Below are 27058 nucleotides of genomic sequence, written 5' to 3'. Positions count from 1 at the left end.
CTTATACGCAGTGAAACAAGTCTTTGTACAGACTTCCAAGTTAGCACGGAGAACTTCAAATTGGCAAAAACTATATCTTTAAGTACTCCCCACAAGGCAAAATCACAGGGCGTCAAATCTGGCGAACGCGCGGGCCATTCAGTTGTGTCTCTTCTCCCTATCCAATCACTAAACTGGTCATTTAGAAACTCACGAACTTACAATCCGTAATGAGGCGGTGCACCGTCTTGCTGAAAATATCGAATACCTTGTAACTGTGAATTATTTGCAAGGCCCTTCACAGAGCATGATATATTTTCTTGGATGCGCCGCAAACTTGCCCGTGACTTTTTTTGATAGCGTTAACTGACTTTTGGTACACCCGGTATATGTAATTCCAAATAATATTACTTTTTTTTTAAATTTATGTTGTCCGCTCGACGGCAAGCTATAATCCATTTTTTAGAAAGTTGATTATGTATATTTTGGAAATTTGAAATAGGTATTTTTGAAATAGGTATATTTATTTTTTTTCAGATACAAAAGATCCTAGAAAGATATACCAACTTTTTAAAGAAGGCGGAAATATGGGTAAAGTATTACCGGAATATCTTTCTCTTTGGACGACTGAGAAAGTAAAAGATGAGGGTGTGCGGGTAAGTCACTTTTAATTTACTATACTATTAAAATAACAGGGTGTCCCGAAAATATTGGTCATAAATTATACCACATACTCTGGGGTCAAAAATAGGTTGATTGAACCTGACTTACCTATATACAATAGTGCACACAAAAAAAGTTACAGCCCATTGAAGTTACAAAATGAAAATCGATTTTTTTTAATATATCGAAAATTCTTAGAGATTTTTTATTGAAAATTGACATGTGGAATTTTTATGGCAGCAACATCTTAAAAAAAATAAAGTGATTGGTGCACCCCATAAAAATTTTATGGGGTTTTTGTTCCCTTTAACCCCCTCAAACTTTTGTGTACGTTCCAATTGAATTATCATTGTGGCAAAATTAGTTAAACACAATGTTTTTTAAACTGTTTTGCCTCTTAGTACTTTTTTGGTAAGCCAGTGTTTATGGAGATATTTTGAATATTTGTCGAATCCACCACATATTTGTATATGGTTAAGTATGATTATATAGACCTGTTAATAATCTGAAAATTTATTTATCACTTACCTTTTAGGTATATTTTGAAAAAGAAGCCACATCTCGATAAAAAAGACTAAGAGGCAAAAAAGTTTTAAAAACACTATGTTTAACTAATGGTACCACAATAATAGTTTAATTGGAACGTACACAAACATTTGGGGGGTTTAAAGGAACAGAACCCACATAAACTTTTTATGTAAATATATTAAAAAAGAAGCCGCATCTTGATAAAAACTGGCTTATCGAAAAAATACTAGGAGGCAAAAAAGCTTTAAAAACATTGTGTTTAACTAATGGTATCACAATAATGAACTAATTGGAAGGTGCACAAAAGTTTGTGGGGGGTTTAAGGGAACAAAACCCCCATAAAATTTTATGGAGTGGACAAATTTTACTATAATTTTGTTTTAAGATGTTCCTGCCATAAGAATGATACATATCCATTTTTAATAAAAAATCTCTAATAGTCTTCGATATATTGAAAAAAATCGATTTTCATTTTGTAACTTCAAAGGGCTGTAACCTTTTTTATGAGCACATTTGTACTAAGGTAAGTTAGGTTCAATCGAACTATTTTTGATTTCAGAATGTGTGGTATAATTTATGACCAATCTTTTCGGGGCACCCTGTATAACTGTGGTGTCTGTTATCCAAGGCACTACAGAGCATGTTCACTCCATAGAGTGAAAAATTCTTTGCATTATATTCGTTTTTCTTTTGTATTTCTTCTTACATTTCTTTGTTACACCATCTATAATTAAATCGAACAATAGTGGAATAACTGCACATCCTTGTTTTAATTCTATTTTTGCCTATAATCTGAAGGTTCTTGATTGTATGTTCTTAATTTGTTGCTATTGTTATTGGATAAAGCTCTAGTAATTTTTATCACATTCTTTTCTACTCATTTCTTCTTCAAAAATTTCCAAGTGCCGTCTGTTATTACTTTGTGGAAAGCATTTTTAGGCCAATGAAATACAGAAGGAATAGCTTTCTTTTCTCCTGTCGCACAGTGGTTCCAAATGCTGAAAACGTGGTCATGGTGTAAAATAAAAGTCCCTATTGAGGGATTTTCATGTTTACAGTTGTTTTCTCATACTATCGTAGAGTCGTAATATGCAGGTATAAAGATCAGTTGGGATGTATTCCGAATCATAGCTAAGAAACAAATGAGTCATGTCCGAGATTATGTTGGCCGACAGAAAAAGTGAAAAAGAACGCGTATATTGAAAACGCTGTAAAACGTTTTGTAGCTTATCAGTTTTATCGCTGTAAAGCACATTCTTCTTTTTTAAGCATGTGGTAATGTAGGATGTAAGTCAGCTTAATATTTAGTAACAATAAATGCCTTACATTTGTTAATGCATAAATAGTGAAAATATTCTTGAAATAATAAAATTTTTGTAAAGATACATTCAAAAAGTACAAAATTCTGCATAACTCTGCGACTAATGTTTATTAATCCTAAAATATATTGTAAAAAGATACAGAATCACTTTGATTTTGCTGTCTATAACTGCCTATGTATTTCTGGCAGTTGTTGGAATACAAAAGTGGCAAATGACGCATATTACATGATTCTGGCGATTGTTGGGAATGTATAGGCGGTTGTACATAAGTAATAGGTTCTGTATATTGTACTTCATAAAGAAAATGTATTGGTCATCAACAATTTCTATAGTCCCCTATAATATAAAATTTTAAACAAATATGCGTTTAAAATAAAATTGTCGAATTTCTTTCGGTCATATTGGATCTGCCATAAAAAAATTTGCGTTTCAATTGATATTTTCAATTTCTTTCCACCATGTTTCTGCCATTTTGTTTTTCAGAAAAAATAATGTCAGATTCGTAATCAGCGATGGCAAAAATCCTAAAATCAAAAATTAACAACGAAAGTAATTCCAAAGTATAGACAATATACGCTTTTAAAGGTCCATGACCATGTTTTCAATCTTGCGTAAGTACTCCTTCCTTTCCTGAATCCATGTTAAAATTATTTTAAGTCTAATTCCAATTTTTCCCGTAATCTTTTGTCCATTACCCTTCTAAAGGCGGCTACGCTTGACTGTAATTCATGTGAACATTTGAGCAATTTTTTGTATCTCCTTTCTTAAAAATTGGTACTATATATAGAGCTTTTCATTCAAAGTCATTTGTTTCGAGCTTCTGTCATATGTCGTATAATCCGTGTGTATTAATATTATACACAGATTATACAACATATGACAGAAGCTCGAAACAAATGACAATCGATGAAAAGCCCTATTATCGGTGGTCTCATTTTTGGTATTTTTTTTTGTTCTGACTACTTATTTTTTTTTTCGTGTGTCCGAATTCTGGTTTTCTCTTTTGCGTTTTTGATTAGCTGTTTGACTTCATTTCTAGCAATTTTATATACTTGGTAGTCATTCAACTCGATATTGTTCTGAAGCTATTTTTTCGTGGCATCTTAATTTGATTTACTATGTTTACTGAGAACAGTCCACAATTTTACTTTAAAATAAATTTCTGTTGACGTTTTGATTTCCACTTCCGAAACCATTGAGTATTTTGTGAACGATTTCCGAAGTAAAAATCGAAACGTCAAAATAAACTTATTCTTCACAAAGTATTCTTATATTTGATCATTGATTTTATTTCTGGTGTTCACCATTTGCTTTTCCTAAATGAATGAATCAAGTAATAAATATAATAAAAATGTATACCATTTTTATTCAGTTGCAATGCGAAGGCAAAACAATCTTATTTTTCACTCAGAATACGGAGCGCAGTCCAGCACTCTGAATCGACGATTTTCGACTCTTTTTGGAGTCATCATCGGAGAGGCGTAGGCTTGCTGCTCTCTGCTTGAAGTGACAAAACCACGAAAGCTTATCCCCGCATTGCAACTGACGTTAATGGAGTAGGTGACTGGCCACTGAAAGGCAAAGTTTTCAACCTAATATAAACATTAATAATATTGAAAAATATTAAAAATATTAATAAAAGATTTTTAATTGAAAACTTATTGGTCCATTTCCCTGGTAACACCTCCATGGCTTCTAAAAATTGCAAGTCAGATGGATGCTGCAGTGAAGACAAGAGGGAATTCTAAAAAGTTGTAATTCACAACCCCGTCTACAGCTTGGTAAAGTTCCAACGGAAAAATGGACCTAGTTACTTTATAGGAGTAATACTAATAAAATAAAAATGTATACCATTTTTATTCAGTTGCAATGCGAAGGCAAATCTGTCTATTTTTCACTTAGAACAGGGACGGCAAACCAGCAATCTGAATCGACGATTTTCGACTCTTTTTGGTCATCATCGGAGAGGCGTAGGCTTGCTTGCCGCTATGCGGGGATAAGCTTTCGTGGTTTTGTCACTTCGAGCAGAGAGCAGCAAGCCTACGCCTCTCCGATTATGACTCCAAAAAGAGTCGAAAATCGTCGATTCAGAATGCTGGTTTGCGCTCCCTGTTCCAAGTGAAAAATAAGACAGTTTTGCCTTCGCATTGCAACTGAATAAAAATGGTATACATTTTTATTTTATTAGTATTACTCCTATAAAGTAAGTAGGTCCATTTTCCGTTGGAACTTTACCAAGCTCTAGACGGGGTTGTGAATTGCAACTTTTTAGAATTCCCTCTTGTCTTCACTGCAACATCCATCTGGCTTGCAATTTTTAGAAGCCAGGTGTTACCAGGGAAACGGATTGCTAAGTTTTCAATTAAAAATCTTTTATTAATATGTTAAATATTTTTCAATATTATTAATGTTTATATTACGTTGAAAACTTTGCCTTTTAATAAATATAATAGTTTGTTATAGAAAAAGACAGCAAATACAAAATAAGTGATTGACGTGATCGTTCATGGGTAATCTTTCATTTTTCCGACTGTATAAACGTCAAATACAGCTGTTCTATCATTTTTCAATTTGTTCTATCGTTTGTCAAAGCTGTTTAATCGTTTGTCAATTTTCTATAATTCGGTTTCTATACATTTTCTGACGTTCTAAACGCCACTAGACATAAAAATAAACATTGCAACAAGTGAAGGGCCAGGACTGTAATAGCTCAATGTTCCAGTGTGTCTAGTAGCATGGCGGTTACTGTATATTATAACGACTTATTTATTTGATATTTTTATAATAAAAATGTTTAATTATTTTTTATGTAATATTTTTAAGGTAAAACCTCATACAGAAGTAATAGGTGTGAAACACGACGGAAAGAAAGGAATGATTTTAACATTAAACGATAATTCAACTTTGCACGTTGATTGTGCTATCGTGGCTATGGGAGTTGAGCCAAATACTGATCTAGCCGAAGAATCGGATTTGGAAGTTGATCCAGAATTGGGTGGATTTTTAGTTAATACAGAATTACAAGCAAGAAGCGATGTCTATATTGTAAGTGTAATGTAAATGGGATTTTTTCATTTTTCGGATTTTAAATCGCTTATAACTTTAAAACTATTAACTTTTGAGAAAAATGTAAAGAAACATATTTTATTTAGAATATCCCAAAGAATCTAGAAAAAATATTTTTCGGAGAAAAATAGGAGATTTTTGAAATAGAGCTCGCCGGACCGGCAAAAAAAATCGGATAAACACCCATATTTAACAATTAAAAAACAACAGTATAAATTAAGGTTAGACGCGATCACTCTTCAGAATCTTGAAGCTGAATGAATTAAATCTTCAATTAAAGTATTGGGCAACCTCAAAAATACTAATTTACGTATGAGTTTTTAAGCCTCGAAAATCGCCTAAAAAACTCGAAAACTATCAATTTTTAAGAAAAATTACAAGATACCTTTCTTGTTTAAAATGACCCAAAAATTTCGCCCGGCACCCTTCAGATTTGTTTAAAGGGGACATTTTTGAATAGGATCCACAAAGAAACCGAATCAGAATTTTTTTCAGACGGGAGCGGTCTCACCACATGGACTAACAGTATGGTGCAAATGAAAGGAATAAAATCGTTATTTCGTAAACCGGTCACTTTAAGGAAAAATCCCGAGATAGGTCGATTTTTATTTTTAAATTATGATATTTTGGCATATGTGGCATATTAGTGACGTCATCCATCTGGGCGTGATGACGTAATCGATGATTTTGTTAAATAGGAATAGGGATCGTGTGCTAGCTCGTTTGAAAGGTCATTCAATTCTCTATTCAGTAATATAAACATTTACATAATTATTTGTACAGGGTGTTCAAAAAAAATTTACTTAAATTATTTGACAAAAAAAAAAAAGAATGTATGTAATTTATTTAATTTAAAATACATTTTACTGTTGACCGAAAACAGACAAAAATGTTTATTTAAGAAATAAACATTGCTTTTCGATTACATTCAATGTTCAAGGCAGCTCCCGCAAGTCACCTGCCTCTTGGAAGTTTGAACATTTAATTTAAGCGAAAAGCAATGTTTACTTGTCATATAAACATTTTTTTCTGATTTTTTGACAGCATTAAAATGTATTTTGAATTAAATAAATTTCATACATAATCTTCTTTTTTGTCAAATAATTTAATTAAAATTTTTTTTTTTGAACACCCAGACAGATAATTATGTATATGTTTATATTACTGAAAAGAGAATTGAATGACCTTTCAAATGAGCTAGCACACGACCCCTATTCCTATTAAAAAAAATTATCGATTACGTCATCACGCTCAGACGGATGACGTCACTAGTATGAAATATATACCAAAATATCATAATTTAAAACTAAAAATCGACCTATTTCGGGATTTTTCCTTAAAATGGCCGGATTACGAAATAACCAATTTCTTTCCTTTCATTTGCACCATACACCATACTTAGTGTGACCAACAAGTCACTCGAATCCGGGACAAGGCTGAAAAAAATACCTGAAATCCGGGACTTTTCAATAAAAATCGGGCCATTTTTTAAGAACACAATAATTAAAATACAGAAACGAAAAAAATCCACCATTTTAGTTTTTATAGAACTATCTTCTTCTTCTTGATGTGCCTATCCGTGACGAATGTTGGCGATCATCATGGCAATCTTCACTTTATCTGCAGCAACGCGAATAAGCTGCACAGATGTTGTGTTGAGCCAGGTTCTGAGGTTCTTTAACCAGGATGTTCTTATTCTTCATGGACCTCGCTTTCCAAATATTTTTCATTAATGGTTTGTATTAGGAGGACATATCTGATATTCGCTACAACTTTCGAAGAATTACAGGCCATGATGACGCAACTATTTCAAGCTTCGGAAAAAGTAGGTCTTAAGATGAACTTGGAAAAAAGAAAAGTAATGACGAATACACCGAACATTACAAAAATAACGTTGAATGACATAGATTTAGAAACAGTAAGCGAATACATCTACCTGGGATAGATAATGAAAGTTAACAAAGAAAATCAAACTGCCGAAATTACTAGAAGAATAAGGTTAGCATGGGCAGGATTTGGAAAACTGAGTTGGATCTTGAAAAACACTAAAATATAACAATATTTGAGAACCAGAGTTTACGATCAGTGTATCCTCCCTATACTTACGTATGGTTCACAGACGTGGACACTCACCAAGGCCAATATGGATAAAATAGTAAAGGCACAGAGAGCGATGGAAAAATCAATGCTCGGAGAGAGGCTCATAGACAAAAAAAAAACAAATACATGGATTAGAAGCAAAACCAAAGTAAAAGACGCAGGAGAACATTCTGCCTAATTAAAATGGAGCTTCGCAGGACACAATGCCCGACTGAAGGATAAAAGATGGAATCACGAAATACAGCAATGGAGACCGTGGTTAGGAAGAAGAAGTAGAGGAAGGCCACAAATGAGATGGGCCGAGATGACATAAAGAAGTTTGGAGGACACAACTGGAAACAGGTGGCGCAAAATAGACAACACTGGATTGAATTGGGGAGGCCTATGTCCAAAGTTGGATTACTGAAGGCTGAAGAAGAAGTACTTTTCGGTTCTTCCCCATTCTTCTAAGGACCTCCTCATTTGTGACCCGATCAGTCCTATAGAACTATAGGAGTTCTATAGGATATCCTATAGTCCGTAGAACTATAATCTATAATACCACGGTATAAAATGCATGGGTTTTGGATGTGGTGTTAGTATTATACTCTAGAAATTGTCGACTTTTTTTTCACGAATTCAATTTGATGTGAATTCTTAGAAGAATAACGTATTCAAAATTTCAAAATATAATTTTACCAAAACTTTGAAAATTCGAAAGGCCCGGAAGCCTTGTCCGGGAAGCCGGGAGACGATTTCGTAATTCGGGCCATGTCCCGGATTATTCGGGCTAGTTGGTCACACTAACCATACTATATGTAGTGTAATAACAATTTGTAGGTTAAAACGTATTACTTGTCTCATTAGCTTAAAAATAAATAATTATTGAAAGTAATCAAATAAGAGAGCCACAGCTAATCGTTTTAACAATTATGTTGTTCTGAAGCTATTTCCTTGTGGCATTTTTGTAATCAACTGTTCTAAATGGGAAATAAGCCACAATTTAACTAAAAAATGATTTTATGAACGTTTCGACATTCACATCGGATGTCGTTGTCAAAATACAAAATACATCAATTTCCTCAATAGTGAAAAAATATCAAACACTTCAATAAAATAACTTTATTAAATACGTCCACCGGGATAATAGCCCGTTCCTAATAATTACATTAACAGTACATGCCGACGTACGTTTCACTTAATGTTTTGATTTAATTTGTTTGCAAATCAACCATTACGTTTGTGCAAAGATCCTTTCGAACAACTGTATGTAATTGATTCATGTTACAAAGTCTTCCCTGATCAAACGTAGATGTTGAAAGACATGGCGAGAAACTCGAATTTAATCGAAATGCAACCATCTCTATTTATTATGTTAAGAATGTCCGAGTTTTAATTTTAATGTCAGTTTTTATTACATTCCATGTCAAATCACTCAGGCAAAAATTTTTGGATCTCCTATTTGTCTGAAAATTGGTATATAGCTTCTGCGGGACGTAAAAATAAGATGTTTAAGGTAAAAGTCTTCTTCTTTTTTTTCTCAAAATGTTATTTTATGCGATTTTACAGTGATTTGGTGTTTACTTAAACAAATTTGCATTTTCTATCGTAAAGTATCAATGAAAAACATAATATTTTAATAGGGCTTTTCATCGATTGTGATTTGTTTCGAGTGTCTGTCATAAGTTGCATAAACTGTGTATAATATTAATATACACGGATTATACGACATATGACAGAAGCTCGAAACAAATGACTGCGAATGAAAAGCTCTATAGAAGGGACTTAAAAATGTCATCATATGGCATTATAACAAGTTATTTTGATGCAAAACAACTTTTTGATCAAATTTTATAGTGTAGAAAACGTTAAAATACCGTTTTTTACATTTTCCTCCTTTCCCAAAACACATCATCATCGATTTGGCTGAAAATTTGCCCACAGATAGCCAAAATATAGGACTTTAAGTGGTTAGAAGGATTTGAATTATATTAGAATACCAAAAAAGTTACATGCAATAATATCAGACTCAAAAGTATATTAGTCCAGTCGGGATAGCATTTGACCTTGCATGCCGAGTTGCCCAAAATTTTTATTTGTCTAATCTTTAGGGGGTCAATAGTAGCCTAAATTTAAAATCACGAATGAATTCCTCCGTTATCTTAGCCGCCATCTTGATTTTAAAGGAGAACCTGTTTTGCTCAATATCTCCGCCATTTTTAACTTTTCGACAAAAATGGTAGGAACTGAAATTATTCCAAATAAATCGTATTTACAATTATTACAATTTCTTTTTAACAATTTTTGTCGTGAGGTCGATACTTTCGAGTTAATTTTACTTACAGTAGACGCCTATATTTTTGACTATGATATTGCATGTAACTTTTTTGGTATTGTAACATAATTCATATCCTTCTCACCACTTAAAGTCCTATGTTTTGGCTATCTGTGGGCCAATTTTCAGCCAAATCGATTATGATGTATTATGGGAATGCATAAAAATGTAAAAACGGTATTTTAACGTTTTCTACACTATAAAATTTGATCGTTAAAACGTTTTGAATCAAAGTAACTTGTTATAATGCCATATAATGACCTTTTTGGGTCCCTTCTATTAAAATATTATGTTTTCCATTGATACTTCACGATAGAAAATGCAAATTTGTTTAAATAAACACCAAATCACTGTAAAATCGCATAAAATAACATTTTGAGAAAAAAAGAAGAAGATTTTTTTACCTTAAATATTTTATTTTTACGTCCCGCAGAAGCTATATACCAATTTTCAGACAAATCGGAGGTTCAAAATTTTTTTTGCTCCAAAATTGAGTGATGTGAAATGGAATCACCCTTTTATTAAAAATATTTTTTAGGCTGGCGATTGTGCTTGCTTCTACGATACAAAACTAGGCAGACGACGTTTCGAACATCACGACCACGCCGTGGTCACAGGACGATTAGCAGGCGAGAATATGACTGGAGGTCGAAAGCCTTACTTACACCAGAGCATGTTCTGGTCAGATCTGGGACCAGATGTAGGATACGAAGCCATCGGTATTGTTGATTCGGCTCTTCCTACAGTTGCGGTATTTGCCAAAGCCACCGACAAAGATAATCCTAGGGCGGTAGTCACTGCTACCGATGAGGGAATTAGATCTAAAACGGAAGAGGTAAGAGTTTGAAATTTTCAATAATTGATTTTAAGATAAAAAAAATTGGGAAAAATCCTTTGTAAAAGGTATACATTTTTTTATTAAAATCCCTTTAAAGGACTTAATGGCAATTGCAAAGTCATTGGAATGTAACCAACTCAATTTGCATCCCACGTGTTGGGAAATTCAATACATTACCTTAGGGCTTTATCCTAGTTGGCATGTGACCATCATAAGGCATTTTATTAAAGTATGCACTTTTAATGCATCCATGTTATATTTAAAGAGTTTTTACCCGAATATTTTTCTTTGGTGGCTCAGCTAGCATCCAGTCTATCTAACACTGATGATGATTTTTTATAAAATCGAAAACGTTTTGTTGTGATGTAGCCTTTTGAAGGGATTTTAATAAAATTTTATGCCTTTTACAAAGGATTTTTTTCAATTTTTGTGATTGATGGTATACAGCCAACTACAGGAAAAACATTTTCGTTTCCTTGTGGATTTTGATTTTAAGATAATTTTTACGTATTTATAACTCGTGTAGAGTGTATGCCGAATATGCATTTTTGTAGTCAGTATAATTGCCTTTTTTATAGTGTTTAACATTTATAAATTGTATAGTATACAGGGTGACACTGAACTTGGTGTTCGATATATCTGTTATCTGGTCAGATACAGAAGAAAATTGATACAGATATTAAGGGCATAGTTGCAAAGTTTCGCGCTAATGTGTGTTAAATGTATTCATTTTTTTCGAATCCTGAGAAAATTAATAAGTATTTTTGAAAAATTTAAACGCAGAATGAAAGATTACATTATTACCGATGGCCGAAAATTCATGAAAACTTCTATGTTTATTTTTGTAAGTTACAAGGGTGAAAAAAAATGGGAAAATTTAGTGTGATTTTTAATTTCAAATATCTCATTCAAAATAATCTTTTTGGTTATTCTAAGGAACTTTCGGCTCTCGTCTCGGTAATAATGTAGTCTTTCATTCTGCGTTTAAATTTATCTAAAATACTTATTAGTTTTCTCAGGATTAAAATAAAACAACCCGTATTTTACGAATTGCAACTAAAATTTTGGTGAACCTACTATTGTTCTAAAGGCGCGTCTGGATAAATTATCAGATTGTCTAATAATTATAAAGTGCTTATTCAGAGTGGCGAAGGTAACCAAATCGTTTAAACATTGATTATATTCAAAATAAGATAGCTAAAAGGAACTACAACGTTAACGGGGTTTTATTATTTCATATGGTCAATGAACATCTCTATATGAAAAAACTACTACTACTACATTGTTTGATTTGCTTGTCTGGATAATGATCAGAAGAAATGCGTTCAATGTGCTTCCCCGTTTAGGATTTTGTCCTCTTCAGGGTTTGTGGTGAATGTTTAGTGTTGGCAGCAAAAGCAAACAGTCCGAAAAACACACTGGGGCAAGCGCCGTGTCCTGGTGTTCTTGGATCCTTGGTTATGCCGGACGGTGGTGTCCAGAAGGCTAAGAAGTCAACAGAGAAGAAAGTTTGATGGATTGTTGTTGGTTCCATAGACATTTACGTGTACTGTCCGTGCTTTGCTCTCGACCAGTCTCCCTAGAAACCATTGTACAACGACAGGCGAACCTGCGTCCCTCGTCGGCGGTCAGGAGGTGGCTTTGAGCGCAGCGTGGACAGTGAGCGTTCGAGTGGAGAAAATAGTTGCGGCTATTTTCTTGGGACGAACAGGTATAATTGTGCAATGAAGTTGGGAAACCGCAAAAAACCAACTTCTCCCTGTTCGGGGTAGGGAAGAGGAAATGTTAGAGGTGGGTACGGTAGGCTAACGGGGTAGCCTCAAGGATGTTTTCGTACTCCACCGGGAGTTCGTCAATGCATGTTTGCATTAGAGCGGACGGTACATGAATCTTTTTGCGTTTGGGCTTTCGGTGGAGTACGTGGCCGGAAGATGAACAGGAACATTTGAGAGATTCTTGGGTGTCGGAAGGGGGGCCGTTGATTACTTTGATTGTGAAGTTCCTGTTCAGAGAGTTTATTCTCTCGGTGATTTTGGGGGTGTTCGAGATGTTATGGATTTCGTTTGAGGGATATCGCCAGTGCTCATAGTTACATCTACGCAAGACTCTACGCTCTGTCCTCAACAACCTCTCTTGTTTTTGTCTTGAGCAAAGAGAGTAGATACATGACTTGTACTCCATGACGGGTCGAATAAAGGTCTTGTAAGTGTGAATGAGAGTCTTCTTGTGTGTCTTGCCAATTTTTCCAGAGAGAGCGTTGAGAAGTCTGGCCCTGTTCCTTACCCTATCTAAAGTTGCCTTTAGATCTGCGTCCCAGTTGAGAGTCCTGGTAAACAGTACTCCCAAATAGTTCGCAGTCGGGCTAATAACAAGCCTTTCTCCCAACAGACTCAGAGGATATTGGTCGTCTTCATTGCGAATGATTCTATGTGACACAGAAGGGGCGCGAAACACAATTGTTGTTGTTTTGTTCGCGTTCAGCGTGACTCTCCACTTACAACACCATTCGCCGACGCCGTCCAACAGAGCCTGGGCTCTTCTGAAGAGGAGTCTTGGGTTGTATCGAGAGGTAGTTGAGAGCAAAGTCGTGTCGTCTGCATAGAGAAACAGCCGAGTACCTGGGATATTTTGGTTAGTGATGTCGCTGTTGTAGATGATGTACAACAGCGGCGCTAGGACTGAACCCTGGGGAACTCCAGCTTGTGGAGTGAAGGGGGTGGACTTTTGATCGCCTATTTTAACTCTGACAGTACGGTTGTGGAGGTAGGAGTGTACAATTTTGGTAAATTGCAATGGTAGCCCGATGTCCAGAAGTTTCCGAACAAGCCCGTCGTGCCAGACCTGGTCGAAAGCCTTCTGCACATCCAGAAATGTGGCTATGGCGAATGAACCATCGTTGATGGTTTGAGTAACTTTGGTAGTGAAATCTATTAATGCATGTTTAGTAGATTTACCTGACTGGAATCCATATTGGAATTTTGGAATGATATTGTGACTTTCGAGAAAGTTATTGAGCCTCTCTTTTAGGATTAGCTCAAGAACTTTACCCAGAGTATTGATTAATGAGATTGGTCTATAGGATTCCACGTCGGTTGGGGGTTTGCCTTTTTTCAAAAGCATGATGGTGTTTGCCACTTTCCAAGGAGTAGAAAAGTGGCTGTTTTTGAGACATGCATTGAATATTTTAGTTAGAAGAGGAATGATACTCTCTGGAAGTTTTTTGAGGCACCTTCGGTTGATGCCATCAGGTCCGGGAGCGCTGTTTTTGCCGATTTGGCAAAAGCTCTCCGTTTCCCTGTCGGTGAGGGGGTCCATGATAGGATCATAGACTGGAATGTAGTGGTTGAGAGTAACATTTACTATGTATTCTGTGTTGAATTTAAATATGCGATCAAAGTTCGGGTTATCTGGCGTTTGAAAATTGTTTTGAAGCGAATTTCTGAATGCTTCGGCTTTCCCTTCTGGGGAATTGACTATGTGATTGTTGACCAACAGATGAGATGGTTGAGATAATTTTTGTTTTGTTAGGACTTTGAATTTTTGCCAGAATTTACCTCCGTCTCTGTAGTCCAGTTTTGAGGTAGCATCTTCCCATCGGCGAGCCGTTAGGACAGATATCTCCCTCTTTATCCTGGCACAGATCCGGTTGTACTCTGTTTTGATTAGTGGGTTTCTGTTGGCCTTGTATTGACGTAGAAGACGTCGTTTTTGTTGAATTTTGGCAATGATGTATTGTGGAAGTGCCGGTGATGTATAGGTTATTTGTTTGAGTGGAATTGCGTGCGTGATCGCCTCAGTGATGAGGTTCTCGATATCGGTTGCACTTGTGTCGATACTATCGTTAGTATCGAGTTCGCCTAACATAGGGAGATTTTGTGTGATGAAGTTTTGGAATTCAGTCCAGTTAGCGTGACGATAGTCTCTTATAGATCTTGGAGGGTTTGGTTGTTTTGGAATGAGTATGTCGGTGTCGACAAGAAGAGGTAAGTGGTCTGACGTTATCGAATCGCCTATGTGACATCTATCCCCGAACCGATCCAGAATGTTACTAGTAACTAGGATGTGGTCGACAATAGAAGCCCCATTGGCGTTCAAAAACGTGAATTCAGTGTTGGTGATTCTTGAAATAGGAAGGTCTAGTAGATAATCCGTGAGGCGGATGCCTTCTGGGTTTTGACGATGATCACCAAACTGTGTGTGTCTACAATTTAGATCGCCCATCAACACAGCCTTGCCGAGCCTCGAAAAGTACTCTAGCAAATGCCTGTTGAGTGGTTGATCCGGGTGTTTGTAGTAAGAGACTATCGTGAGGGTTTCGTTATTGGGGATGTGCACGTCAATTGCCAGGAAGTCCACATCAGGTGGACGAAAATTTTGTGGGAATGTGTGTGTGTTGTGCGGTATTCCGTGTTTCACGAGAATACCATTCCCACGTGAAACCTGACAACGGCTTCGATGGATGATCGAATATCCTGCGAAGTGTGGATCGTTTTTCGACAGAGTATCTGTGAGTGCGAGGATCTGGATGTTATGCTTCGACAGGATATTCTTGATGAGGGGTCTCTTTTTGGAGAGACCCTGACAGTTGACTGTGCCTAGGGTGAAATCCATAAAGGGAGGGTGTTTAGTGGTTGGGGCGGAATGTCACCGTGACATTGCTCCCGTACCCGTGGACCACTGTGGAGTGGTCGTAGACTTGGCTAATCAGATTAGCCGTGATTGCAGCGATATGCTCGCGAAGTTCGGGCAACAAGTTGAGCAACAGAGCAGTCTGAATAGACAAGATGTTTTTTGTTTCTGTAGGGAGTTCGAAAGGGGGGAATGATCTTTCGATCGTAAGTGGCTGTATTTCGTGTTGGGCGGAGGGGATGGTGTGTCTTTGTGGACACTTGTTGGAGTATGCGGGGTGGTCACCGCCGCAATTCGGGCATTTGGGTTCCTGCTGTTTGGTGCAGGCGCTGGACTTGTGGTTACCGCCGCAGTGGGGGCAGACGAATGCTTTTTGAGGGCATTCGTCGATTGAGTGTCCGTTTATGCAACATTTGCTGCAATATTTTGGAGTGGGGATTGTAGGGTCGGAGCCATGAGGAAGTTCGGCATTGTAGATTTCGCCATCTAGAGTTATGCCTCGACTCAGTGCTGACGTAAATCTCTCCAAGGATTTGGTCACCACCTTGATCACTTTAGAGTCCTTGCCTGTTTTATAAGCTTTGACTCTCCACAGTCTTTCGACCGGGAATTGCTGTTCTGTGAGCAAGTCGGTGACCTCCTGCTCGGAGTAATCTACGTCGATTCCGGTAATGCAGAGGAGGTAGGTGGGCTCTTTAGCGGAGGTGTTAGCATTTCTGCTACGGCTATGAACCGTAACCATGGTTTGGCCAGTTGTTGAGTGGATAGCTTTCTCGATATCTCCTGCATTTATAGGATTGAAAAGTCGAAGATGTGCGATTCCATGTGAGAGAACTTTGCAAGAATGAATTTTGTTGGACAAAAGAGTGGTGGCATTTATTTGCCGAAAGAAGGTACGTTTGTTACAAAGATCTTTTGGGAGATCTTTGATGAGATACTCGGACAGTGTGGGATCGTTTATGGCGTTGATGACGTTTTGATTTCTGGCTTGGGTTTTGGGGCGTGGATTGGCTGCGGCATTGGCGTAAGACATTTGTCTTATTTGTCTTCTTTGGAAGACGAAATCGTTGGGTTCAGGATTGTTTGCAGTGCTGATGGTTGCTTGTTGTTGAGAAGAGGGTTGCTGTTGAGATGGTTGTTGTTGCGAAAGTTTGGGTGCTTGTTTTGACGTTTGGGTTGGGACTTTTGGTATGGCACCATGTATATTCCGAGCGCTCTGTCGCTGAGGACCAGCCTGTGCTGGTGTTCTTAGAGGCGGAAAATCGTTAGCATATCGCTGCAGAAGGGGGTTGGAGGCGTCGTCCTGCTCGATGCGAAGGTAGGCCTCGCGATACTTGTTGCGGACGATTTCCATCTCCGCGCTAAGCGTCTCGAGGTCTAGCTCCGCCGTGAGCCGGTTGTAACCTCTGGATGGGGGTACAGTGCCTTCCTGATGTAAGGAAGAGAACTGATTGGCAGTAGTGGTGGCTGTAGTGGTGGTGGTGGTGGTGGCAACGCTTGTCGAGGTCGTCGTCCGAGGACGAAGCGACCGGGTGGAGCTGACTGACCTTACAGATGAAGGCATGACAAATGGGGGAGGATGCAAGTCTAGCGATCGGAGGGCACCTCAGCCTCAAGGTGTTCTGGGGGGTAAACCCCAGGGATAAAGGTGGCTTGTCCACCCCTCCGTGCTTTTCCGGCGTTAGACAGTGACTATACTACCTGATGGGTGCAGTTTACCCTGCTGCTGGTGGGTCCCTCGTTGAAAGCCTTTTTCGCAGTTAGTTTGGCCCCCTTACTCGCACTTGTTCTTGTAACCGTGTGTGAACACTAGGTAGAGTTCGGGGCGAGCGAACTCGCTCGAGCCCAGGGCCAGAGTATTCCTCTGAAACCCCGCAATCCGTCTACCTTTTTGGTTTACACGGCCAAGCGTCGTTGGTTTTTCACTCTGGTTCCAAACTAATAGCTTAGGGCTAACCGTGCGCCGTTACTTCAGCACTTGGTGCTCTCAGGCTTCTCGCTGTTCGTCGGTAAGAGTGGGGTGTGCTAGCAGTGACCTTACTCCTCGACGTCCGGGACGAGAATGATGAAAAAACGCGGAGTGCTACCATTTAAAGGGGTGCGTTTTTGAGAAATGGGTGAATTAGTCCCTGGGTACAGGTTACATTAGGGTGAGTTCTATGCACGTTTGGTACAAACATGTCTACATAAAAATTGTTCCTGGTTAAATTTCCCTTTTAAATATCATATTTTAAAGCCAATGTTACTTTTTTTTACAAAAATATATTCAAAAGAAGAAGCACAAAGAAACCCAAAAGAAAGAAATATTGTTTTTTGTCCCATAACTTTTGTCCACGAGGATATAGGTATAGACATTGCTTTACAGAAAATAAACCTACATATTTCTTCTTTAAAATGTTATTTAGTATAGATAATTAGGATTTATAGTTTTAGAAATATGATTTTTCAAATTTCGCCACTCACAGCAATTTTGGGCAATTTTCCTTGTTATTTCGCAAATATTGTTCTGTAACTTTTTTCTACGTAACTTTAGGTATATGCAATACACGTAATAGCAATAGAAATCAATTACCTTTAAAATGGTCTGCTGTATAACGTTGTACGACTTTTTTTTAAAGAGATTATGGTTTTTCAAGGTTTTATACTTTTAACGATTTTTTATAATATAATATAAAAATAAAATAATATTATTAGGTATATAATATACAGGGTGTAACAAAAATACAGGTCATAAATTAAATCACATATTCTGGGACTAAAAATAGTTCGAATGAACCTAACTTACCTTAGTACAAATATGCACACAAAAAAAGTTATAGCCCTTTGAAGTTACAAAATGAAAATCGATTTTTTCGAGTATATCGAAAACTATTGAAAATTTTTTATTGAAAATGGATATGTGGCATTCTTATGGCAGGAGCATTTTAAAGAAAAATTATAGTGAAATTTGTGCTCCCCATAAAAATTTTATGGGGGTTTTGTTCCCTTAAACCCCCCCAAACTTTTCTGTACGTTCCAATTAAATTATTATTGTGGTACCATTAGTTAAATTCACTAGTTTTAAAACTTTTTTGGCTCTTAGTATTTTTTCGATAAGACAGTTTTTATCGAGTTGCGGCATATTTTTTAATATGTTTACATAAAAATTTTATGGGGGTTTTGTTCTTTAAACCCCCCAAATGTTTGTGTACGCTCCAATTAACCTATTACTGCGATACCATTAGTTAAACAAAATGGTTTTAAAACTTTTTTGCCTCTTTGTATTTTTTCGAGAAGGCAACTTTTATCGAGATATGACTTCTTTTTTAATACGGTTCAAAATATACCTAAAAATGTAAATCATACATAAATTTTCATATTATTACCAAGTCTCCATAATCGTACTTAACCATATACAAATATGTGGTGGATTTGACAAATATTCAAAATATCTCGATAAAAACTGACTTTTCGAAAAAGTACTAAGAGCCAAAAAAGTTTTAAAAACATTTTAGTAATGGTACTACAATAATAATTTAATTGGAACGTACACAAAAGTTTGGGGGGGGCTTAAAGGAACTAAACCCCCATAAAATTTTTATAGGGTGTCCAAATTTCACTATAATTTTTTCTTAAGATGCTACTGTCATAAGAATGCCATATGTCCATTTTCAATAAAAAATCTTTAATAGTTTTCGATATATTGGAAAAAATCGATTTTCATTTTGTAACTTCAAAGGGTTGTAACTTTTTTTATATACACATTTGTACTAAGGTAAGTTAGGTTCAATCAAACTATTTTTGGTCCCAGAATATGTGATTAAATTTATGACCTGTATTTTCGTTACACCCTGTATAATATTATATTATATATTATATATTATATATTATATATTATATATTATATATTATATATTATATATTATATATTATATATTATATATTATATAATACCTAATATAAAAAATATTATTTTTTACATTTTTTACGATTATTTTTGAAATTTCTCATGATAACTTTTTTTTTCTTATACATGAATATACTATATTATATTGCTCAATAAAGAGGGCTTACTTTTTGTTCTTTAAAATGGTGTATCATCTATATTTAAATATGTAATGGAAACAGAGTGATTTTTTGATATTTTTTTACCTGTATTATTTAAAATTATTTCTTTTACAAAAGTTACATAAACATTAGTCTTAGAAAACATCACTTTAGTTAAAATTATTTAAACGTTGACAATTAAAAAATTTTCAAAATCAAAGTCCATCTCTTCGTTAGCATTAGCTTCAATATCTTCCTCGGACACCTCAGTTATCTTAGAGTTCCCACAATTAGTAACCATGCATATGCACCCTTTGCAGAATATTGAACAACTAATTCCTATCTTCCTACAACCGCAGTTTTTTGTACATCCTTTGGTACATTTACATGCTATTTTTTCAAGCAAAGCTTGTGGTGCAGGAACTTTGACAGTAAATATTGGAATTAATCCATATTTGAAGTTTGCCTGGCCGAGTCAAGTGGATCCAAAGTATTACCTATAAAAATAAGATTCAATCATAACACACAATCACATAAAAAAGTTATAATAAGGAATTTAAAAAATAATCCTAAAATCAAAAATGGTTGCAAGTACTTACATTACTGCAAGTACATACATACTTGCAAGTACTTACAAGTTACATTTTGAAAAAACATATCTTATTAAAAAATAATCCTAGAATTTTTTATAATACACCATTTTAAAGTAAACAGAATAAGCTTTTTTTTTATTATATAATATATACCTAAATAAAAAAAGTTATAATGGGAACTTTAAAAAATAATCGTAAAAAATATAAAAACTCGTTAAAAGTATGAAGTCTTGAAAAAGATAACCTCTTTAAAAGAAGTCGTACAACGTTATACTCTAGACCATTTTAAAGGTAATTTATTTCTATTCCTATTACGTGTACTATTGCATATACCTAAAGTTACGTAGAAAAAAAGTTACAGAACAATATTTTCGAAATAACAGGGAAACTTGCCCAAAATTGCTGTCAGTGGCGAACTTTGAAAAATCATATTTCGAAAACTGTAAATCCTAATGACCTCTACCAAACATCATTTTAAAGACAAAATATGCAAGTTTTTTTTCTATGAAGCAATGTCTATACATATATCCCCGTTGGCAAAAGTTATGGGACAAAAAACAAAATTTCTTTCTTTTGGGTTTCTTTATGCTTTTTCTTTTGAATATAGTTTTGTAAAAAGAATATATTTGACTTTAAAAAGTTATATTTAGATAGTAAATTTAACCAGGAACAATTTTTATAGTATTTTTACTACAAAAGCGACATTACGTAGGTCAAAATTTTTGACGTAAGAGAACTGTCAAAACATTAGAATGTGACTTTTCATTATTGCCATGTTTATTATAAACATGGCAATAATGAAAAGTCACATTCTAATGTTTTGACAGTTCTCTTAAGTCAAAAATTTTGACCTACGTAACATCGCTTTTGTAGTAAAAATACTATATGTATATATGTTTGTATCAAAAGTGCATAGAACTCACCCCAATGTAACCTGTGCCCAGTTACTAATTCACCCATTTCTCAAAAACGCACCCCTTGAAATGGTAGCACTCCGCGGTTTTTTCATATATAGAGATTCATTGACCATATGAAATAATAAAACCCCATTAACGTTGTAGTTCCTTTCTATAGTACATAATCAACTATACCGACAGTTCCAGGAATTAAAGTTTCTATTTAAATTACACAAGGTTGATCAATAAGTTTTGCGGTTCGATAAGAAATACACAATTTTATGATTTGAAATACACTTTCTTATTAAGGTCGATTCGCTTTTCTGAGACGCAACTGTCTAGTGACGTTGGTAATTTCTTTTTTGGGAAGTTTAATTGCTAGACGTTAGTGGAAATTATTACACAACCAAACATACCTGCCAATCTTATTAATAGTAAGCAGACATAAATAACATAAACCTTACGTCAATCAATAATTATTTATTTACAAAATGATACAATTATTTATCGCCAACCGTCACTATAAAGTCATTCATTATCGTACTCATTTGCCCTCATTTGCGGCAGTAAAGTAACACTTTATTGTACTGAAAGAAGAATTTTACTTTACCTGCTGCGATTAATCGAGATCGAATGTAAGTGGCCGATGGCAGTAATCGATTATTTATTTGAGTAACTTAATATTTATTTACTTTAGTTATTTAAAAATATTGTACACAATTTGCAATATTATCAATTAAATTTATGTCAAAAAGTGAAATTATGTAGTATTTTGCAATTATATTCATATAAAATAAATTAAAACTTTACCGATTTAGTAATTATTCAATATTGATAACTAAAGCCGCCATCTTGTAAAAGTTATCTGTCATCACTGTCATGAAATTATTAGATATGACGTTTAAAATTTAAAAAGTTTTTAAATTTTAAATAAGTGTTAAAACCAATATCAAATGCGATAAAATTTTGTATGCACCACGTCAGTAAAGATTCTTTATCGAACTCGTCTGTTATTCGCCTCGCTCGCTATGCTCATAATATCAGACTCGTTCGATAAAGATTATCTTTACTGACTTGGTACATAAATAACTATTATTTTACAAAATAAAAATTTTTGTAGAAATAAACTCCACAAAATTTTATGAGATTAGTATACACTCCCACTATTTCTAATAATTCTTCTTTTTTTAATGAAAGATTAAGTTGATTTGAGCAGTTAATAGTGTGAGGTAGGAATTTTTGTGTTGTATGATTCCTATTCGCCATGTGCAAGTGTGCAAGTACTTAAAGGGGATATGATAAACGATCGTGCGCGAATAGCGGAGAAATCTTGCAACTTTCTTAAATAATAAGAAGAAAAGTTATATGTTGCTCGACAGTATTGATACGATATGCAATTCTTATATAAAAGTAAATTTAATTAATTGTATTTTGCTTGCAGTACTGCATTTTAATAATTAATTTTATTTACTACATAGAATTGTTTACCTTTTAATAACATAACCTCAATCTTACTTTTTCTTATAATTTTTTTGGGCTATGGCCTTGACAATTATCCAGCAACCAGGACTAATATATAACCAGGCCAATATAATTAAAAGTGCTAAAAATGTTGCTGAGCTAAAAAAACAGGTGTCGCTTTTCCGAATTCGCACGGTCTCAATTCCGAATGTGTCAAACTGAATCTCGGCAGAGCGAATTCAGTATAGAAGAGAATCTGGAAGGGCTGCAAAATACGCTCCCACATCTGTTATGTATTCATCATTTGATGAAACACGCTTTCCACGCATAAATTTTTTTAGGTATTGAAACAAATAGAAGTCGCTAGTAGTCAAATCTGATTAATACTGTGGATGTTCCAACAATTCGAACTTTAATTCATGGATTTTAGCCATTAGTAAAATCAGTTTTCAAGTATTCCACGAAAAAAGTTCCTCTTGCATCCCAAAAACCGATGCTAAAATCTTCTTGGCCGATTTCTGGACACATACTTGATTCGGAGTCAAAAGGTTCTACCACTCTTTAGCCTCTTGTTTTGATTCAGGATCATGGTGATAGAGCAAGTCTCATCCATTGTGGATGAATCGACGCACAAAATTTACTTTATCCTTTCGAAAACGCTCTAAATGTTGCTGAGAAAGTCGCATTCGAATGTGTTTGTGTTCCGTTGTTAGCGAATGCGGTACCCATTGTGAACACATCTTTTTGAAACCCAATACTTCAGCCAAAATACTGCTTACACTGCCCAAGATGCCTAGGGATTCTACTAAATCATTTTTAGTCACTCGACGAGTTTCCAATTCCATATCCTGTATTTTTTCTACGATTTCTGGTGTTGCTGTTTTTGGACGTCCTTGACGTGGATCGTATTCAAGGCTTGTATGGTTCAAGTGGACATCGGTGGAACTGTGCATTTTATCAATGAAATTAGATATGTCTCAGACACTTCAGAAGCCGCTAACGATAAAATGTTTTAACATCGCATTAATCATTGTAAATTAGTCGACGGATATTAGTACAGTGAAAATAATAAGACGAGAACTGGACGATAATGATTATAAAGAATAAATTGTTAAAGTTTTTTCTACTTTAATGACAAAAAAAGCAAGCTCATTAGCAGAAACAAATTCAAAATTATTTTGCACATCATATGTGAAACATTATTTGGTTGAAAAATCTCATTTTTGTTGGCACAAAAATATATTAATTTGTCTGGACTAAATTACAGTTCTGTTTATTTTAAAAGGGATATGTTACTATCAACATTCACACAGTGTTGCCAAACTGAATTTTGTTATTTTGGGTGTAAATTTTTTCCACGGATCTCCGAAGGTACAATACTACTACGTTTAAATCCAGAAACTCATCTTTCTACTGTAATATTTTAAGGCGAAGAGTCCTTATACACTTTTAACATTCGTTCATAAATGTCATTTGCTTTTAAACCTTCCAAAAATAAAAATTCAATCACTGCACGATACTTGACTATTTCCATTGTAAAAAATACTGTGACACATCGATACTAAATGACTTCTAAACAAAGAATTAATTGACAGATTGAAATGAAACTTCACATACGTTCATATGAAGAGTGTACCAACATAACAAAAAAAATCAGGCTAGTAGCAACGCAAAACTTATTGAACAACTCAGTATATTTATTCCCTTTTTAAAATTAGTATTTTCAACTGGAGTTATGGTTAATTCCCATTAAGGGGGGTATGGTTTTAAATACAGTTGAGTCCGCGAATCTTTACCCGTGCGTCATCATTTAAAGCATACGAAATAAGTCGATGATAAGTCGGAAATTTAAATTTACTAAACGCAACAGCAAGTGACAGTAAGTGACTTGCTGTTGCGTTTAGTAAATTTCAGTTTCCAACTCATCATCGACTTATTTCGTATGCTTTAAATGATGACGCACGGGTAAAGATTCCCGGACTCAACTGTATTTAATTTTTTTATTATTTCAAATAAAAGTACATCCATTCAAGAATACTCTGAAAATTTCAAAATAATCGGAGTAAAATTACCAGAGATACAGCGTGTTAAATATCTCTACCTTCGACTAGCTTTGCCGCGACTTCGCGCCAGCACGCTTGAGCGTAGTGAGAAACGTTAAACAACTGTTCGCCTTCTCTTTTGTAGATTACTCCTCGATTCAAAAAACATATTCCAATGTGCATCACTTTACGATTTGGTAGACAAATAAGAAGATGAAGATGCAGTTGTCAATACTTTAAACGCATTTTTCTCAAAACTGCTTTTTCAAATGTGGTGGACATTGTAACTGAAAAACTACTCGGCCGATCTACCTGATATTTTGCACAGATTTTCTTGAGACATTTCATGAGGTAACAACGTCGAGATATTTTTCTTTTTTTTGCTTATTTTTTGTTCAACAATAATAAATCTGTTGATTTTCACAAAATTTTTACCAAAAATTTCATTTTTTTGATTTCTGAGTGATACCAAAAATTCAAAAATCATTAAAAATAAAAAACTCGACGTTGTGACCTCGTGAAACTCATAAGCTAATTAAATCTTTTTGAATTTTGTTTCGTATGATCTAGTTCTGATGTCCACCGCAAACTCCATTTTTTTGTGAGCTGCCTGTCAAAATTTGTCACCAATGGCTTACTTTTCAATATTTTGGATTGAATTTTTTTCTAAATATTCTTTTGAATTGTACTGAATATGTTTATTTAATTTAAAAATAAAATAATTGTACCATAGCTTCGAAAAAAATTCACAAAAATGTGCTTGATATGTTGATTTCAAACTATACCCACCCCCCCCCTTAAAGATAGTAAATAATAATATATGTACTTATGATTAAAAAATACTTTTTCTGTTCTCATACTATAATAAATATATCAATTATGATTTCACTACCTGTATCATAATGAACTTCATTATGATACAGATTTTCATTATGATACATATTTTTAACCAATAGAATCGCGATATGCCATTCGCGATGAAGGTGGCACACACGCAGTGACCAATGGCGAGTCAAATACATACGCTTTGACAGTTCTCAATAATATGTAAACAAACTGACAAACTACTTAATTTGTTTGTGTTACAAAATTAATAAATTTGAATATATTTTTTGTTGTGAATGATCATAGAAAAAATCGTGTATACAACTTGCATTTAATTATCATTATGAAGCTCGTACTCCATACGAAACTCGCCGCTAGGCTGCTCGTTTCGTATCCCTCATACTCGCTTCATAATGACCATCATTAAATGCTCTATAAGTTTGTTTCTATTATTATACTATAGATGATATATTTTTAGGTACCAGAAGAATGCAATAAGTACCTAACCGAAGAACAGAAAAAAGAACTGGAAGAAAAAAGACGATCTCTTAATATACCGAACGTTGCCGAAGGTGAAGATTTCGGCAAGGGAATTATCTTCTATTTAAGAGACGATATCGTAGTGGGTATAGTACTGTGGAATGTTTTTAACAGAATGAACATAGCGCGACAGGTGCTCATGGATCAGAAAAAATATGAAGACCTCAATGAGGTAGCCAAATTATTCAATATTCACGACGAAAGTGTGAGTTCGGAAAGTTCGGAAAAAGCGGAGGACTCAGAAAAATCTGAAAATTCAGAACATTCGAAAAAACCAGACAATTCGAAAAAACCGGAAAATTCGAAATAATCAGAAAATTGTGAAAAATGTGTTGCAATGTGTGAATAGAAATACCTCGTTTTTAGTTCAAATATAAATATCTAGAAATGGTTGACTAGTTAAATTTTTAATTTTGTTATTTATGTATATTACTGCAAATACAAATTCGTTAAATTTTTTACAACAGTTCTATTTTTACGAGACTTATGGTCCGTGTCAGGCTTTCCTGTCATGTAATTGTCAGATGCCCCCTATTATTTTGGGTGCATCCAAAAACATTCCTCTATGGTAAGGAATCGAGTCAAATATTTCTAGATTTAATTTACTTTTACGACCTGTATCCAGGAGTTAGTAAGAACTTATTAAACGCATTTTTACCTACAAAATTCCATATCCTTCTCCATCAAACTCCAATCCTATTGTATTATATTTGTTAGTTTCTGATACTTTTTTTGAGATTTATGTAATTTTTAAAAAGTACTGGTGCAACTGCATTTTGTTTCGTTAATAAAGTATATAAAGTGTTATTAGTGTAGGTGTTATTTTAATTTAATCTTTTTCCAACTCAAGAAGTCAACGAGAAACATAGGTATTGAAGTCAAAGTTTTTAACTTAATAAAATATAAAATAATATTGCATCAAAAACTTTATTTGGACCATTTTCTGGTTACACCTCCGTGGCTTCTAAAAATGCAAGCCAATCGGATACTGGAGCTAGGACGATGAGGGAATTCTATAATTTGCAATTCACGTCCCATCTGTCCAGCGCGGAAAAATGCCAACGAAAATGAAACCCTACATACTCAGATAGGAGTAATATTAATACACTTCTCCAAGAAATTTTTGATGTCTCGAATTTCTTAAACCTGTTGTCCGATTTAAATGATTTTTTTAATATGTTGTGGCCTTATTCTTTAAGAGGATCGGTACGTATTTTCGGCTGCAATGCTATTCAA

General features: G+C 34.8%; 1 protein-coding gene across 5 annotated transcripts in view; it reads left to right on the top strand.

The window, feature by feature from the left end:
• LOC114331351 (apoptosis-inducing factor 1, mitochondrial) overlaps positions 1-26629 on the top strand; it is a 49094-nt gene extending 22465 nt beyond the window's left edge. For all 5 annotated transcript variants that reach the window (XM_050656599.1, XM_050656589.1, XM_050656583.1 and 2 more), the window contains 4 exons: positions 517-635; positions 5316-5537; positions 10511-10807; positions 25761-26629. In XM_050656599.1, the coding sequence (XP_050512556.1) occupies positions 517-635; positions 5316-5537; positions 10511-10807; positions 25761-26132 (1010 nt within the window). In that variant the 3' untranslated portion in view covers positions 26133-26629. The remainder of the gene's footprint in view (positions 1-516; positions 636-5315; positions 5538-10510; positions 10808-25760) is intronic.
• The last annotated feature ends 429 nt before the right edge of the window (positions 26630-27058 follow it).

This window comes from Diabrotica virgifera, chromosome 1 (assembly GCF_917563875.1).
Source record: "Diabrotica virgifera virgifera chromosome 1, PGI_DIABVI_V3a".
Lineage (NCBI taxonomy): Eukaryota > Metazoa > Arthropoda > Insecta > Coleoptera > Chrysomelidae > Diabrotica > Diabrotica virgifera.
The sequence above is the reverse complement of the archived record's forward strand: the minus strand, read 5'-3'. Positions and strand labels throughout refer to the sequence as shown.